Below are 16,229 nucleotides of genomic sequence, written 5' to 3' on the forward strand. Positions count from 1 at the left end.
GCATTATGTTTATTTTCTGCCTGTTTTTTTTGTCGTTTTTTTTTCAACCATAATACCTACAACTAGCGGCTCTCTGCTGTGCGGAACAGTCACAATAGCCAAAGAATCGATTGTGGATGAGTTTGTGTCTCTTTACCACTTTGTCTTAAGTCGTTCTAACAGTTCCTAGTCCCGAGCTTCGCTGTGCGAACTAATCTAAGTAGCAGTTAGAGTTGTGAGCACCTGGCAGACTGTGGAGTTGGCTGTGGCGGAGGCCCTCTGCGGACTGGATCTTCCCATCTCAGCTACTCCTTTAAATTGAAAAGCGGAGCATGTGCCAGTGAGAAATGGAGCAGCAGCATTGTTTGGGCAGCGTGGAAACCGACTGGGTTCATTTGGCTCAGCACAACGCAGGTAAATGGTTGGTTATGGGTCTGCTCTGTGGCAACGGATAGTCTTTATTTAAAAAGAAAAACAGAAAGCAGAGTTCTGGCATGGGGGAGGGTCCCGCTTCTGACTCGGCTCCTGAGGGAACACAGCCGGTGTCGGCCCTGGGGGGCCATTAGGATGCTGAGGCACCGGCTTGTGCTTGGCCCAGGAATGATGATGATGTTGATGGGGGCTATTTCTGAGCTGTTTGCACAGCTTTTTGCTGACAACCCACTGACTTAAACTTTTATCTCAGCCAATTATACCGGATTGTTCCAATCACTAGTGCACTTTTTATGGAGCGGCGAGGTGTTACAGCAGGTGGTGTTAAAGATATAAGAAATGTTCTTTCTCTGCTCATGACTGGTCTTGTTAGGTTCACACACATTCTCATTTTTATTGAAGTTTCCAGATTAACTATAGGAAAATCAACCTTAAAGCAACCAGCCTGCATGTGTCCTGTCACGCCTTCAACATGTCACGCTCAGAAAATGACATTAGGATCACAAAGCATGTGCAAAAACGCAAGGTTTTAACCAGTGTGTCTGTTACTGGTGTGTTTTTGGCTACCATGTTTGTTCTTCATTCAGTGGAGTTACAGTGAGTACAGTGTCAGACATTTTACTGAAGAGTAAAAATACTACTGCTACTCCTAAAATCACGTTTAGGATTAATTGTTACTGAAGATAGTGAAACCAGTTACCGCCCACCTCTGCATGGGAAACAATCAAGTGGAAGAATTAAGACACAGATATAACCCAACCTGTTCTGGCAGCCATCTGAGGAAAACACAAAGACTCAAGCAGGTTAGATGTCCTTCTAATTTAAATATAATTGTCAGATGAACTAACAGCTTCAGAACCTGCCAGCTCACCTCAGCGATCCTAATGGCAGCTAATCCAGCTGATTCTTGTGGCGTCCTCAATCCATGCACACATGAGCAATAGGCAGGGTGTGTTTTTGTTTTCATTCAGTGAAAAATCCATATTTCATTACCCAGCCGCATTTTTATTGCGGCTCACATGCTTATTTCTGCTATTACCACCCAATTGTCTGTAAAGTTTGAGCTTTCATATTTTATCCTCTGAGACGCTAAAGTCTGATCTTATGAGCAGAAATGAGGGTTCAACAACTGTGAAAGTAATTGTGCCCTTGATGTGTGTGTGTGTGGGGGGAGGGGGGGGGGGAGCTGCCCATAGACTCTCATGGGGTCAATAGGACCCCATGAGAGTTTCCATTTCCTTCCCTGCAGGCTGAAACAAAGTGGTTATCTATATGGCTCAGGTGCAACCTGATAGCAGAATGAATGACATTTGTTATTATTCTGAGATTTTGTCTTCTGTGTTTGAGCAGTAGGCGTCCTTGCAAGGTGGATAAGCAGAGGTTCATTGAGGTAATAGACCCCCAACCAACCAACCCACCCACCTGTAAAGAACAGGGGTACCAGTTGCCTAAAAACAGCTGTTTATGTATCAGATGAAAGCCAATCCATCTGAATCATTTGGGAAAAAGTAAAAAAGAAAAAAAAAAAAGAACTTCCTGTTTTTTTCTTCCCACAGGAGTTGGGAATGATATTCTCAGCTGAGTAAAAAATGTAGGTCAGACCAGGATGAGAATGAAAGGAGGACAGAGAAGAGGGAGGGCTGGGAAATAGATAAATGTTGGGAGGAGAGGAGATGAAGGTTGAATAAGATGAGGAGGAGCGAATCAAGTGGGGGGGGGCAGAGCTAATAGTGTACAGCCAGGCGGCGGCAGGCGTCCACAGGGGGAGTTGTTATCGCCTAGCCGTGCTCACAAGCCTTCAAAACACAAACAAGCCGACTCCTTTCTGCCTAATCCTGAGGTAATACCTCGCCGCTCCCCTCAGCTCCAGTTCAGTTCGTCCCCACTAAGGATATCAACAAAATGCTGCAAAGCTGCAGGGTCTTTCTTTCTCCTTCCACTGTGAGTCAATCCCTCATGCTTTCAAGGGCGCGTTTTATACCAACCTACCTCTATGCCTCACTTCAGCTTCCACAGTCACCAATCATAGCAGAAGCTTCAAATAAAAGCAGCAGTGGATGCTGGACAGAAGGCTAACAGGAACCATCGAGACTACATGATGAATGTTTCTAACAAACTTTTAAAAAAACAAGCTCTGATTTAAAGGGACAGTTCAACATTTTTGAAGTGAGGTTCATGTGAAAACTTTAACTGGAGGAAACTGACGTCTCCATTGACTGCAAATCCAGATAAGTTGGTCCTGGTAGCTGAAGCTAACAGCTAATGACACAAAATAAAACTAAAGCAGCCTTCAGTGTAAATGTGTTATGAAGCTTAATGCAGTGATCACCTTTCAAGGAAGCCAATGATTATTTATAATGGAACCAGAGGTTGAAGGTGGTGCACCACCAATAATCTTCTTGTCTGAAACACGTACTGTGAACAGAAAATATAAGGTGTTTATTTTCAGGCTAACTGATGTAAAAACATGTTTTTCTATGTTGTGACATCACTCTATGTTTCTATCTGGTTCCACAGAAACAAAGCTCGGTGGAAAACTGCCTCCCATGCTCTGTTTCCTGCATAATTCATCATCTATTTAAATAGCCTCTTAATGGAAACTTGATGATAGTATAATGTTTAGAAGCTAAGAGTAGCAGGAGCGCAGAGCTGCAGCAACAAGCTAACAGAAACACTGAAGAGAAGAGCTGCCATCGATGCAGTTGCAGCCAAGCATGTTTTAATGTTACACAATACAGTTTTAGCAAGTTGCTCAAAGTCTCAACAGGTATTGTTGTGCATATAAGGTGTAAAGTTTACCTTTGCACAAACGCCCCCCAAAGAAATCGCAGCGCCCCCCTTTTGTACATTTTTCTGCCAGCGCCCCCTGCCGTCCCCTAAATGCCCCCTGGAGGGGTGGTACCGCCCCCTTTGAGAAACGCTAGTCTAAAGGGTCATAAAACATCCTTCACATAAACCGCTACAACATTTTTCAGATTAAATGTTTTCTCTACAACCAGCTAATCTCAAGTAGCACTAAATGTAGAAGACAGATATATCTAATAAACAAATAAAATGTTACCTCTATCAGATATGAAATACCATTCCATGTTGAAACCAATGTTAGAAGTATTTTTTAATCAAGTCTATGCTATAATATAGATTTTCCTACATATGTAATAAATGGCATGAGGTGATGCCAGTGCTGGGTGGATCTGGCTAATAGAAGTGTTTCTAATACTTTATATAACAAAGACATATCCAAATCTTCCAGCCAATAACTGGCAGGAGGTTGATTTGATTCCTCATACGTTATTTTTTGCATGTAACTTAAATATGATTTTAACTTAAAATAAAAAAACATCTAAAAAGCTCCGTTGGTCCATAAAGGTCTGTACATTTTGTGTTGTGTTGCTTGGGGTCAGGGTTAGGGTAGCTTGGCAAAAAATATGCAAGCTGTCTGTGCCCAAACCTTTTCTTTATATAAAGAAAAATAATTTTATTACGTAACTTTTGTCTTAAATAATCTATAATCGTTCAATAATCCAGTCCATCTTTAGTTGGTCTGTGTGGAAAAGTTTCCATACAGTACTCGTTTAAGGTGGTCCTAATGTCCAAGCAGTTTGGTTCTTTTTTTCACAGAAAGTGTTCTGGTTCCATTCATTTCAAACTAAACTTATCAATATTAGCTTAATGAATGTTAACAAAGTTAATATTTGGGATAAATATTTCATATTTTGTACTTGAGATGATCACATTTTATTTTAAGACTGACATTCCACTTTTAATTTTGAATAGAAAATTCAAACTTAGCATCATTAGCCTCTTTTTTTGGTGCTTCTGTTGCCCCCTGCTGAAATGGCGCCCTCGGTGGGGAGCTATTATGCCACATAGGGCTGTGTAATTTTATCGATTCTGCGATAGTTATTGATATTTTTTGTTCCTCGGAAAGTATCGATTTTCCATCCACGAGTATCGATACATTAAATCTTGCTCAAATCCCTTGTATTCCAACTTGCACATGTACATTAAAAATGACATGCAACAAAACAACCAGTTACAGTGAATTAAATAATGAAATTAAATAAATTGCATTATCTTATATAAGTGAATAAGACAAAAAAGGCTCCTTTTCTGCATAACTAAATACACAAAGCCACACAATCAACATTCAACAAAGCAAATGTGTAACAAATGTATGACAAAAACAACATTCATTGCACCAGTATTGCATCAGTTCAGTTGATTTAATCCGAGTCCATGGAACTGTCACAAAATGTCACCAAAATCCCTCTGTCCCTCTAAAATCTTTAAAATGTATCGAATTGTACTGTTTGATGAGTATCATGATACATATTGTATTGTCAGCAAAATAACACTGTAAATATCATTGTATTGTATTGTGAGGTTAGTGTACCGCTGCAGCCATAATGCCACAAAGCAGCATGAGTAGAGATTGATGTGGAAACATGATCCCAGTGGTGATGATATTATCTGTGTAGCATAATGCTTGGACATATTTTGTGTCACTCTGACCTTGTTCCAGTTTTAAACACGGTCGCCTTCAGAAAGAGGCAGAACATTTCTGTCTGTCTGGACCTAAAAAGTGATGAGAAAGACTTCAGGAAGAGAAAATCAGGAAACAAAAATTGACTTCTCAACACTATCTGTAATGGCAACAATTCCCCCTGTTCTCCTGGCTTTGAACTGCGGCTCACCTTTTTTCCTGTCAGACACATTTTGTCTGGAGGATCAGGCAGTGTGGAGAGCCCGGCATGAGAGGCAGGAGCTGATAAAAAAGAAAGAAAAGAGCGAGTCTGCTATCAGGACACAGAGCCTGATAAAGGACAACACTCAACAATACTTCCTGATTTCAATACTTCCTGATTTATAGCTGAGGGATGGCCTGTTTTACAGATACCTAGGATTTAGGTTTATTTATGCTTGAGACAAAAAACGCCAACATGAAGACTTTTGTTGTCTGATATTATTTAAACTAAATCCCTCAAAGCCAATGGTTCTATTAAGGCAAAAAGACATGAACTATAATCCCAAATATAATCTCTTTTAAATAATGTTTTCTTCTCCTTTCCATGAATGTTTTTTGCACATTTTGTCAGATTACTGAACAATATTTAAAAGAAAGGTAAAACATTGTGGGTGTAACTGTTAATCCACTAGCCATCATAGAAAAACAAACAAAAAAACTAAATAAGCATGTTTAGTTTAACACAACCACATATTACCAGTTATTATGCAAAGTTTAGTGACAAGTTCATCGCCCAGACCCGGGTCACCAGGGCCCCACTCTGGAGCCGGGCCTGGAGGTGGGGCACGATGGCGAGCCCAGCCGGGCTCAGCCCGAAGAGGAGACATGGGTCCCCCTTCCAATGGGCTCACCACCTGTCGGAGGGGCCAAAGGGACCAAAATATATGTTCATTAAAAAAATAAACATATATTTTATGTTCATTTTTGTAGACTTGGGTTGAAACACTGGATTGTCTTGTGTGTTTGGGTCACATTTAGTCTTACCTAGTGGAAGGTCCAGGCTCTGATGTCAACATGAGATGAAGAGATGAAGGAAATGAAAAACTCTTGAGGAGTTATAAACAGATTAATAACACAGAAGGTTCCAGTGAGCAGCTTCACTTCTCTTAATTAGTGCTAAATCATCAGTACTTATCAGACTGGCTTCTAATTGACTGTGAGAGGGAGCTATGCAATGCTAGCACTGTAATTGGTAACAGAGAGAAAGGTGTCTGCTCTTCTGTCTACATCAGTGGTTCTTAACCTTTTTTGAGGTACCAAACCCACCAGTTTCATATGCACATTCACTGAACACTTCTGCAGTGATAAATAAAATATGTTTTTTTTTCTCCCAAATTCAAGACATAGCAGTGACCCAACTAGAGTCGGGTCACTCCATGATCACTAAGTCTTCTTAAAAGGTTGAGTCTTTGAGAAAAGTTCTTCAAAATATAGTCAGTGTTTTCAGCACAGTTGAGCTGACTGTCCAGGAACAACCCAAGGTATTCATTCAATCAATCAATCAATCAATCAATCAATCAATCAATCAATCAATCAATCAATCAATCAATCAATCAATCAATCAATCAATCAAATTTTATTTGTATAGCACATTTCAGCAGCAAGGCATTTCAAAGTACTTTACATAATTAAAATAAAAATAGCATGTGACAGTGAATAAACAGAAAGACAGAGAATTTTTTTAAAAAATTTATTTTATTTTTGTATTTAAAATTTGCCACAGTTTCAACAGGTTGGCCATCGAGAGAAACTGGAACCACTTTAAGGTCTTGTTTAGATCATTTAATTAGCTCTACATTCTTAAGAGAATGAAAAATTAATAATTAATAATAAATACTTTGCGGTATTCTGATTTAGTAATGTAATTATATTAGTTGTGCTACCACCCCCACGCCACTAGAGGCAGTAGCAGCCCAGAAAAATGAGACTAAGGAGCAGATTTAGAAGTACACCGAAAGCTACAGAATTTGGTAAAAACGGTGAGCTTTGCTGAAGTAATTAAAGACAAAAGTTCAAATCCATGCTGAGAGTGGAGCTCCTTCAATCAGGGCTCCTCCGCAGCTCTGATTGGCTAAGCAATGTAACATGATCCTCTGATTGGCTAAGCAATGTAACATGATCCTCTGCAGCAAGTGATGGCAAAGCGGGGCGTCATCACGACTTTACACAAGTGTGTCTTTACCTCCACAGCAGAGGCTCCGCCGAACCCCTGAGACCGACTCATCGAACCCCTGGGGTTCGATGGAACCCAGGTTAAGAACCAGTGGTCTACAGGAACTCGTTCTGGTTCTTCTGGTTCTTTTCTCTCCCAGTGGGACCGGGCTGCTTCTGTCCTGAAGTCTCATTACCGTATTTTACCGTATTTTCCGCACTATAAGGCACCTAAAAACCTTCAATTTCCTCAAAAGCCGACAGTGCGCCTTATAATCCAGTGCGCCTTACATATGGACCAATATTGAGCCACAACAGGTCTAGCAACTACAGTAAGCAGCCGCCAATTTCATTTTTGCCTGTAGAAGAAGAAACGCATGGTGCATGCTGGGATAGTAGTCAGAACGCTAGTTTGTTACCTATTAATAAAGTTTGACTGACCTAACAACCTGCCGACCGTCTAGAATCAGGTCGTCTGCAGGTCATGCACCACGTTCTCCACCAACATGCTGTGCGCGAATGGAGAAGGGTGACCATCGTCCGGCCACGCCCCGGCCCAGTAGCGGAAGGCTCTCCTTGTCGACAGGTGTTGGACTGTTTTGTTGACATATCCGAATAGTGCAGCTCCATCTAGTCGATGCAAAACGTAACTCCAGCCTCTACTGTAGCGTATATTCTATGCGCCTTATAATCCGGTGCGCCTTATAGTGCGGAAAATGCGGTACAAAATTCATTTCCAAACACATAAAAGTCCAGATAGAGGGTTCAGGAGACACTTAATGCATTTTGAAGGAAGAACTAGCTATCATCCATTGTGATTAGAACAGAGCTTGGAGGAAAATAAACAGCATATTGTTTGGAAATCATTTCAACTTGACAAAAGTTGTGAATAGAGTTTGAAAAGTGTTATTTTTCTCTCTGGGCTCTGCTTTGCTTCCCGGTACCTGCTGCTTTGAAGCCTGTACAGAAAAAGCATTGCTGGCTACAGGTTTGCCCACAGGGCCACAGTCGCTAGGTGATGAGCTGTAGTTGGCACTCACCACACTCAGCTATTGGCATTCAGACCAAAGCATTCAATCCTCGTCTCATCAGCCCAGAGAATCTGTCTCCTTCATGCTTTCAGAGCGCTATAGTGTTACTTGGCTCTTGTGTGGCTGTTTTCACGGAATGGCTTCAAATTCTGACCGTCGTCCCATAAATGCTGTATGATGGAGTATCAAAGAGAGACGTATTCTTCCATAAGACTCTTTTTTATTTTCCAACATTTATTTCTGTTCAGCTCTTTAATTTGGTTCCTGGAAAAGGATTCAGTGGTTCGATATTTATCCATCCTTCATCCTTCTTTTCATTTTTGCTGTTTTTTTCTGGTTTTATGTCAGAATTTTTTTCCATATCAAATTAACATGAAAGGTACCACTTTGTATTTGACAGGTGTGCCTTTTTTTATTATATCTCATCAATTCAGTAGATCTCAGGTGAATTCTAGTCCTGTATTAAATTTGTGTTTCTGGACCAACTTATCAGTGCTGCTGCACATAAGCAAAACAAAAAGCTTATCAGAGCCTGTTAAATATAAAAATCATTTCATAAATAAGGTGAAATCTTTACAGCCTCCTCTGCAAGATTTTCCAGTCGCCTGATGGGAACAGTGAGAATGTTTTTATTGTACCTGATTTATCCACATCTGTGTTCTGACAAAATGAAGTTTAGTTCCCATCCGTCATTGTTTGTTACAGTTAATCGTTTTTATGTGCGGTTCTACTTCGGGCATATCAAATTAGAACCAGTAGATGTTTTTTATAATCTGCTTTTGGAAGAAAATCATATTTCTGGTCTGTAGGTTTTATGTGTCTTTAAAGTGGCCAGAATGTTACACCGGTCATTGTGGCCAGAATTTCCTCGGGTCACAGTGGGACATAACTGCTAACATGTAAAGCCTGGCAAGTCATTTTATCAGTCAATACCATCAAAGCAACAAGGCAACTCAAACATTACTCCCTTCATTATTTCAAAGTACAAGTTAAACAACAGTTCTGAGCTTCATATCCAGGCCTCATTGTTAGCATAGAGTTAGCTTACCAGAGCAAGTCACATGCTAACAGAAACTGGATAGTACTTTAAAAAACAGAGTTAGCTTCTAAGAGTAAAATATAACATGCTGATTTTCAATGAGCTTTTTCATACATGTGTTCTAAACATGGACGAGGCTGATTTATTGTCTGGTGCAGATTCTGTGTAGTTTCCACTTCTGCAGGACATTGTTTGTTTATTATCCTCATGTAAAGTCTCAGCTTATTTCAGTAATGGCCAGAGAACTGAAAGCCACCAAGCTTTTAAAGTCCTTAATGACATATTAATAATGTTACTGATTGAAAGTTTTTAAAAATATGTACAGATGAACATTTCCAAGCTAATGAAAGAAAACGTAGTGTGGCAAAAAAAAAAAAGTATCCACTTGAAGAATTTTTCAAGGATCATTAAAATCTAAGTAAGGCTTTATAATTTGCATATTGATAACATAAGTTAGAAAGGAAGTTATTTGCTCATTTCACTGTGGCTGCACACACATAATCTCAAGCATACTAAGTTTTAGTCTCCCTTTTTTATTTTCCCTCCAGATGAAGCCTGCTCCAACTGCTCCTTCGGGGCAATCTGTGACGCCCAGAGCGGGCGCTGCGTGTGCCCGTTGGAGTGCGTGGAGTCGCACCAGCCCATGTGTGGCAGCGACGGCCACACCTACCATAGCGAGTGTGAGCTGAACGTGCGGTCCTGCACGGAGCAGGTGGAGCTGCGGGTGGTCAGCCAGGGAGAGTGCAGTAAGTGGCAGCATGTTGCAATCATTACGGTTTGTCATGCTTCCTGTTCTGGCTGTCGCTCTCAGAGAGCGACAGCCAGCTTCACTTCTGGCAAGTGAAACATTTTATCTTTGTGTTTCATGAAGTTCTTCTTTTAAAAGCAGAAAATGAAATTCAGGAACACAGGCAGAGGGAATAAAATCTCATTTCAATGTTACTACGAAATATACATTTTAATATCTGTGTGTGTGTGTGTGTGTGTGTGTGATACAGAAATGTGCGGCAACACCGTCTGTAGCTTTGGTGCCTGGTGTGTGGAGAAAAAATGCGAGTGCCCGCAGTGCAGTGGAGAGGCCAGTGCCCCGGTGTGTGGCAGCAACGGCATCACCTACAGCAACGAGTGTGAGCTCAACAAGTCCGCCTGCGAGCACAAGAGGAAAATTGATGTGGCGAAGCACGGCAGCTGTGAGGAAGGTAGGAAATGGACTTTGAAATGTTGTAATTATGTTAACCAATCAGCCATTGAAGTGGCGTAATTAACTTTACCAACTGACCTGTGGAACACCGTTTAGTCATTTTTGGATTTTCAGAAAGCTGACGTGCTGGAAAGCTTGTCGGCACTCTGACATCAACAAAAGTTACAGTGAAAGTCACGCTGTGTTGCTGTAAACAGAAATGGTAGCAGGAACAGCTACTGTCATGGTACTTCAGTCATACACTGTAATTATTGTTCATTCTTCCTGTTTTACCCCATAATGAAACTGAAATGGCATTCTGTTTGGTATTGTGCATATTTCATTCAAAGTTGAATAAAGTGTCACGATCAAACATCTTTCTATGAAACAACTAGACATTATAATCCCATGAGCATCTGAGAGTCTGAGCAGGTAGAATTTACAAACAGGGACTAAATAGAAATGAACCGGCCAGTTATTGATTTCCTTATTATTAGTTAATTTTCTTCATTTATTTAACTGATTATACACTTTGACGATCTGCCACTATAATAAATGGTCTGCTGGTTCTGTGATAGAGGTTGGTTTGAATCCTAAATCAGAAAAGAGATCCAGCTACTTCAAAGTAGATTTGTTGTTTGGTTGCAGAAATGAAAAACATTTTAAAAAATGTAATGTTTTAAAAACTTCATTTCAGCTGATCACCAAATTAGAGCCAATCATGGAGTAATACTCCCTTTTCAGTTCTGATCATTTATTTATACATCAACAGACTATTCATATGAAACAGATAATGTATTAACTAGATGCATTCCTGATATGTGATTCCCCTGAACTCTGAGTTATGAACTAGTGGTTTTTAAAAAGCCTGACCTGCTGGTTCTGATTTTGACCATTTCTTAAAATATGAAATGTCGCTAAATATATGGCAGGAAAGTCCCTGAATTGGTAACTGTCAAGATCCGTGTCTCTGTGAATTTATTTTAAGTTTTTTCTGTGTTTAGTTTCTGTCCTGTGAGTCTCTGTTGTCTCTGTGTCTTCCCCTGTTGATTGATCCCAGCCGTGTCTCGTTCCCTGATCACCCTCCCAGTGTATTTAAGTCCACCTGTTGTCTCTGTCTGTGTCAGGTCTTCGTTGTATGTCTTAGCGTCTAAGATAAGATCGGCAGATAAGATCGGCTTCACATGTAAGCATTGGTCGATCACTGTTTTCCCAAAATTGATGAAGCCTGTGCCAATAAATCAGTTTGATTGATAAATCAGCTAGTTGATAAATCGGTGCACCTCCACTATGAACTATTGAGATATAACAAGCCTGCTAAGCTAAACCAGTGTTGTTTATTTTGTTGGCCTAACACTCATTTTAGTTGGAAGCAATAAAGTCTTCAAGTTGTTTTTTTGTTTCCTGTTTACAGTTTCAAGACTTTTTAGAAAACTGAACTACATTCGAATCAAACCTCTACCAGCTTATATCACTTAGTTTCTTTGTTGTTTTAGCGTAAATTAAACTAATGTACTGAATCTAAAACAAAGAAGTGATTTTTAAATTGTGAAGTGGCTCTCCGGGCTGCACAGTGGCGCAGTTGGTAGAGCTGTTGCCTTGCAGCAAGAAGGTTCTGGGTTTGATTCCCAGCCTGGGGTCTTTCTGCATGGAGTTTGCATGTTCTCCCTGTGCATGCGTGGGTTTTCTCCGGGTACTCCGGTTTCCTCCCACAGTCCAAAAACATGACCGTTAGGTTAATTGGTCTGTCTAAATTGCCCCTAGGTGTGTGTGTGCATGCGTGTGTGTGTGTGCGTGGTTGTGTGTCTCTGTGTTGCCCTGCGACAGACTGGCGACCTGTCCAGGGTGACCCCGCCTCTCGCCCGGAATGTTGGCTGGAGAGGCACCAGCACCTCCTGACCCCACTGAGGGACAAGGGTGTAAGAAAATGGATGGATGGAAGTGGCTCTCCACCCAGGGTGGATTTCTATAGAATATTTGATCTTCAGGCAATAAGGAGTAAATGCTTCCATGTAAAGAAATATACTCGACTAGAGGCTAATGTTGCTAATTTGTTAACTGACCCTCAGACACATTCAGTAATAACTTCATGACTGTTTCTCTTGTTTTTAACTAAAGATTTATGACATTTAATGATCTGCAGTCCAAAATATAAACCACTTATACTGAACAGAGCAACAATTAACTCTTTTAAACGTAGTAGAGATAAATTCTTATTCTATTTGTGAAAACACTAAAGAGCATTTCCAGTACTATGTGGACATTAGGACCATCTTATATTAATCACCACCATAGAAATATTCATTAAAACAATGTTTGATTTGTGAAATCTCTAATCTGTTTGTAAGGTATTGTGTGTAGATCAGTGTTTCTCCACCCTGGTGCTCAGCCCCCTGCTCTGCATGTTTTAGATGAGCCTCTATTCCAGAACAGCTGATTCAAATGACTGCATGACCATCAAGTCCTTCAGAAGCCTGTTAATCATCCAGAGATACAATTCAGGTGCGTGGCAGAAGGGGAACACCTAAAACATGCAGGACAGGGAGGCGGTGAGGACCAGGGTTGAGAAACACTGGTGTAGAAGAAATGACCAGAATGACAGGGCAAAAGTAAATATTCCAAGTATTGATTAGAAAATGAGGATCAGGAAAAAAGGATCGACTGGAAGTCAAAGAGCAAAGGGTCAGATCTGATGGAGATTTTTCTCCTGGCATTTCGTCCAGATTTGGTTTTTGCTCTGACAGACGCGTTTCTGTCCAATGAGGCTCTGAAGTTAGTGATTGATGGTGTCCAGACGAGGATCCTGATTTCCTATGGCTAGAGCGTTTCTCGTTGCTCCCCACACTGAAGGAAAGTGGAACCTAATTTACTGTGCAGATTGAATCTGCACAGATCTGCTCTGACAAGCTTCGGCATCAGATCCCAAAGCGGCAGCAGCCCGGCCGCTGGTTGTCATGCCGATAGCTGCGATGGCGTTCCTCTGTGGGTAGCTGGTCGCTACGGTGAACATAGTCATCTCCTGACAAGGTGTGAAGCAGAGCAGATTACAGCGGCCAGCAGGAGGGAAAGAAATGGATGTAGTTTGAAGGACTGGGCAAACAGACGGGAGAATCTACTTACATTTTGATTGCCACCCAGGGGTGTTTTATTCTTCTCTTCGTTCTTTTGTGTTTTCTTTTTTTCTCCCCCATTATGATTATCAGCCATATTGCCTCTTTGGGCCCGAGAGGCAAATTCATGCCACCAGAGCTTCTGAAGTCCATTTAACATCATTTCATTGGCTGAGATGTGTGACCTTTTTGTGTGAGGGGGGGCATGAGGAATTGTGTGGCAGTATGCCCTCAATGCTGACTTGCAGGCACACACTCTCCCTCCATTGTTGGTTGTCTGCTGTTGGACAAAAATGCTCTCATCTGCCTCTCTGAGGGAGTCTGTGAACATCCTGCTTTTCCGTTTTGATTCAGAGAAGCCATCAGGCTCACACAATAGATTTTTCTTTTGCACTCCCCATTGCTTCCTGCTGTCCCACCCACTCATTTCTCTCTTGGTTTTGCACTGTTCTCCATCAAAATTGTGTCTCCCTGACAAAAGAGGCAACCGATGCCTTTTTTTCACATGGGGGTAGAGATGGGCTAGAAATTGATTAATCTCCCCATGGGGGTAAATACTGGTGTTTTTGTCCCGGGTCTGATTGTTTTAGCCCTGTACGTCTGACCCGAACCGTCCACTGGAAGTCTACTGCCACTGTAAAGCAGTCCAAACCAAGCTGTCGGCTTTCTGCTCTTTCTACGCCTTCGCTGTGCTGCCCGTGTTAAAAATGATGAATTCACCTTGCGGATATGAACGAGGGGTGAGTTTTGGCAAAAACAAGAAGCATATATATCTCCAAACAGAGGCCCTGTGTCACAACATATTACATTGTATTTTATTTCTCCTGCTGTTGACAGCAGCAAAGCTTCTACATCACCAGTATGAAATCAAAGATAAGCCTAGCGAGGAAATGAACATGTGATTTATATGTGTGTGCAGAACCCGCCTTTAACCCACCCTCATTAGTCTTATTGGTAGGAGGGCACGGCATAAAAACCAAAGTTGTCTTCTCTTGCTTTTATTTAGTAGTAAGGAAAAATGACAGTGTTCCCACTGTTGGCCATACAGAAAAATTTATCACCTGTTTAATTTCACACTCGGGCAGGCTTGGCCTCAGCTCCTTTTCCTCTGACACTGACAAAGTGGCAACAGAAAGTGGTGAATCAGTTGCAAGAGGGTTGTTCGGTGGCCCTTTTTAATTGAAAACAGCATTTAATAAACAAAGTGGTAAGTGTGGGAAGAAGCAGACTTTCTGCTCCTTTTGAAGTGGGACCTGGATCAAACTCCACAACACACGAAAGGTGGAGAAGGAGTGGAGCTCCCGGGGTCATCAATCATCTTCATGCCCAATCAGGATTTGTAACCTTCTGCAGCAGGACCAAAGTTGTTCTTGCCATTTCCCCCTGAGGTGTGACACATCATCTGTCCATCCTTTTGGACCTTTGCCAGGACTAATGTCCTCCCACATCCATGATGACAGTTTAAGTAACTGATGGGGCAAAACTAAGGTATTTTATGCTTCTTTCCTTTGGAATGCCTTATTCAGGTCAAACTATGCTGATATGGATGTTTACAAAATTTGTATTTTTTCTTTGGTTTTGGGTAAAATTGAGACTGAAACACTGTAATACCTCAGCTGTACCAGCAGGTGGTGACAGAGTCAAAGTTTTATGAGAGAAGGATCCTGAGAATGGCTAAAGCAGTGCTAGGCTTCGAATTGTCAAATATCACAAAATTACTAGGGATGTAATAAAACATTCAGCTCAAGAGATCAGACAATGAACTTAATGGGTTCCAAATATGAGCTAACCAACTGTTTAGCCAATAAAACGTTATTTTAAAGAATCTGTTCTCAGTAAAATGTCCCATCATTTTTTGAGTTGTCCATATTTTGTTTTTGTTTTTGGCTAAGATGGTCCTAATGCCAGAAAACATAATCGGAGCACCCCTGAGATTGTCGGAACGGGAAGATCGGGTCACAAATCGACAGTTCTCTGAACTCAAGTTAATCTCTATAACCAAATTAAAACTATACCACAATTTATATAAAACAAAGCAATTGCTACCACATTGTTGCTGCTAAAGCAATAGATCATTGCAGTAATGACAATACTAAGACATTAATTGCTCTACTATTCGATGCTGAAACATTTGCAGAGCAGGTTTTTTTTCTAACCTCTAGATATAGGGAAAATAAGTATTTAGTCAGTCACCAATTGTGCAAGTTCTCCCACTTAAAAAGATGAGAGAGGCCTGTAATTGACATCATAGGTAGACCTCAACTATGAGAGACAAAATGTGAAAAAAAATTTGAGAAAATCATTTTGTCTGAATTTTAAAGAATTTATTTGCAAATAATGGTGGGAAATAAGTATTTGGTCAATAACAAAAGTTCATCTCAATACTTTGTTGTATATCCTTTGTTGGCAATGACAGAGATCAAACGTTTTCTGTAAGTCTTCACAAGGTTCTCACACACTGTTGCTGGTATTTTGGCCCATTCCTCCATGCAGATCTCCTCTAGAGCTGTGATGTTCTGGGGCTGTCGGCGGGCAACACGGACTTTCAACTCCCTCCAAAGGTTTTCGATGGGGTTGAGATCGGGAGACTGGCTAGGCCACTCCAGGACTTTGAAATGTTTCTTACGAAGCCACTCCTTTGTTGCCCTGGCAGTGTGCTTGGGATCATTGTCATGCTGAAAGACCCAGCCACGTTTCATCTTCATTGCCCTTGCTGATGGAAGGAGGTTTGCACCCAAAATCTCACAATACACGGCCCCATTCATTCTTTCATGTACAC

General features: G+C 41.1%; 1 protein-coding gene across 12 annotated transcripts in view; it reads left to right on the plus strand.

The window, feature by feature from the left end:
• Positions 1-16,229, plus strand: part of agrn (agrin) — a 464,513-nt gene that overhangs the window by 357,377 nt on the left and 90,907 nt on the right. For 11 of the 12 annotated variants that reach the window (XM_081608532.1, XM_081608536.1, XM_081608535.1 and 8 more), the window contains 2 exons: positions 9,709-9,906; positions 10,159-10,359. The exons of the other annotated variant lie outside the window; for it this stretch is intronic. In XM_081608532.1, coding sequence (XP_081464658.1) covers positions 9,709-9,906; positions 10,159-10,359 — 399 coding nt within the window. The remainder of the gene's footprint in view (positions 1-9,708; positions 9,907-10,158; positions 10,360-16,229) is intronic. 12 annotated transcript variants of the gene reach the window in all.

Source organism: Poecilia reticulata, chromosome 7 (assembly GCF_904066995.2).
Source record: "Poecilia reticulata chromosome 7, P_reticulata-male-v2, whole genome shotgun sequence".
In the NCBI taxonomy this organism is placed as follows: Eukaryota; Metazoa; Chordata; class Actinopteri; order Cyprinodontiformes; family Poeciliidae; genus Poecilia; species Poecilia reticulata.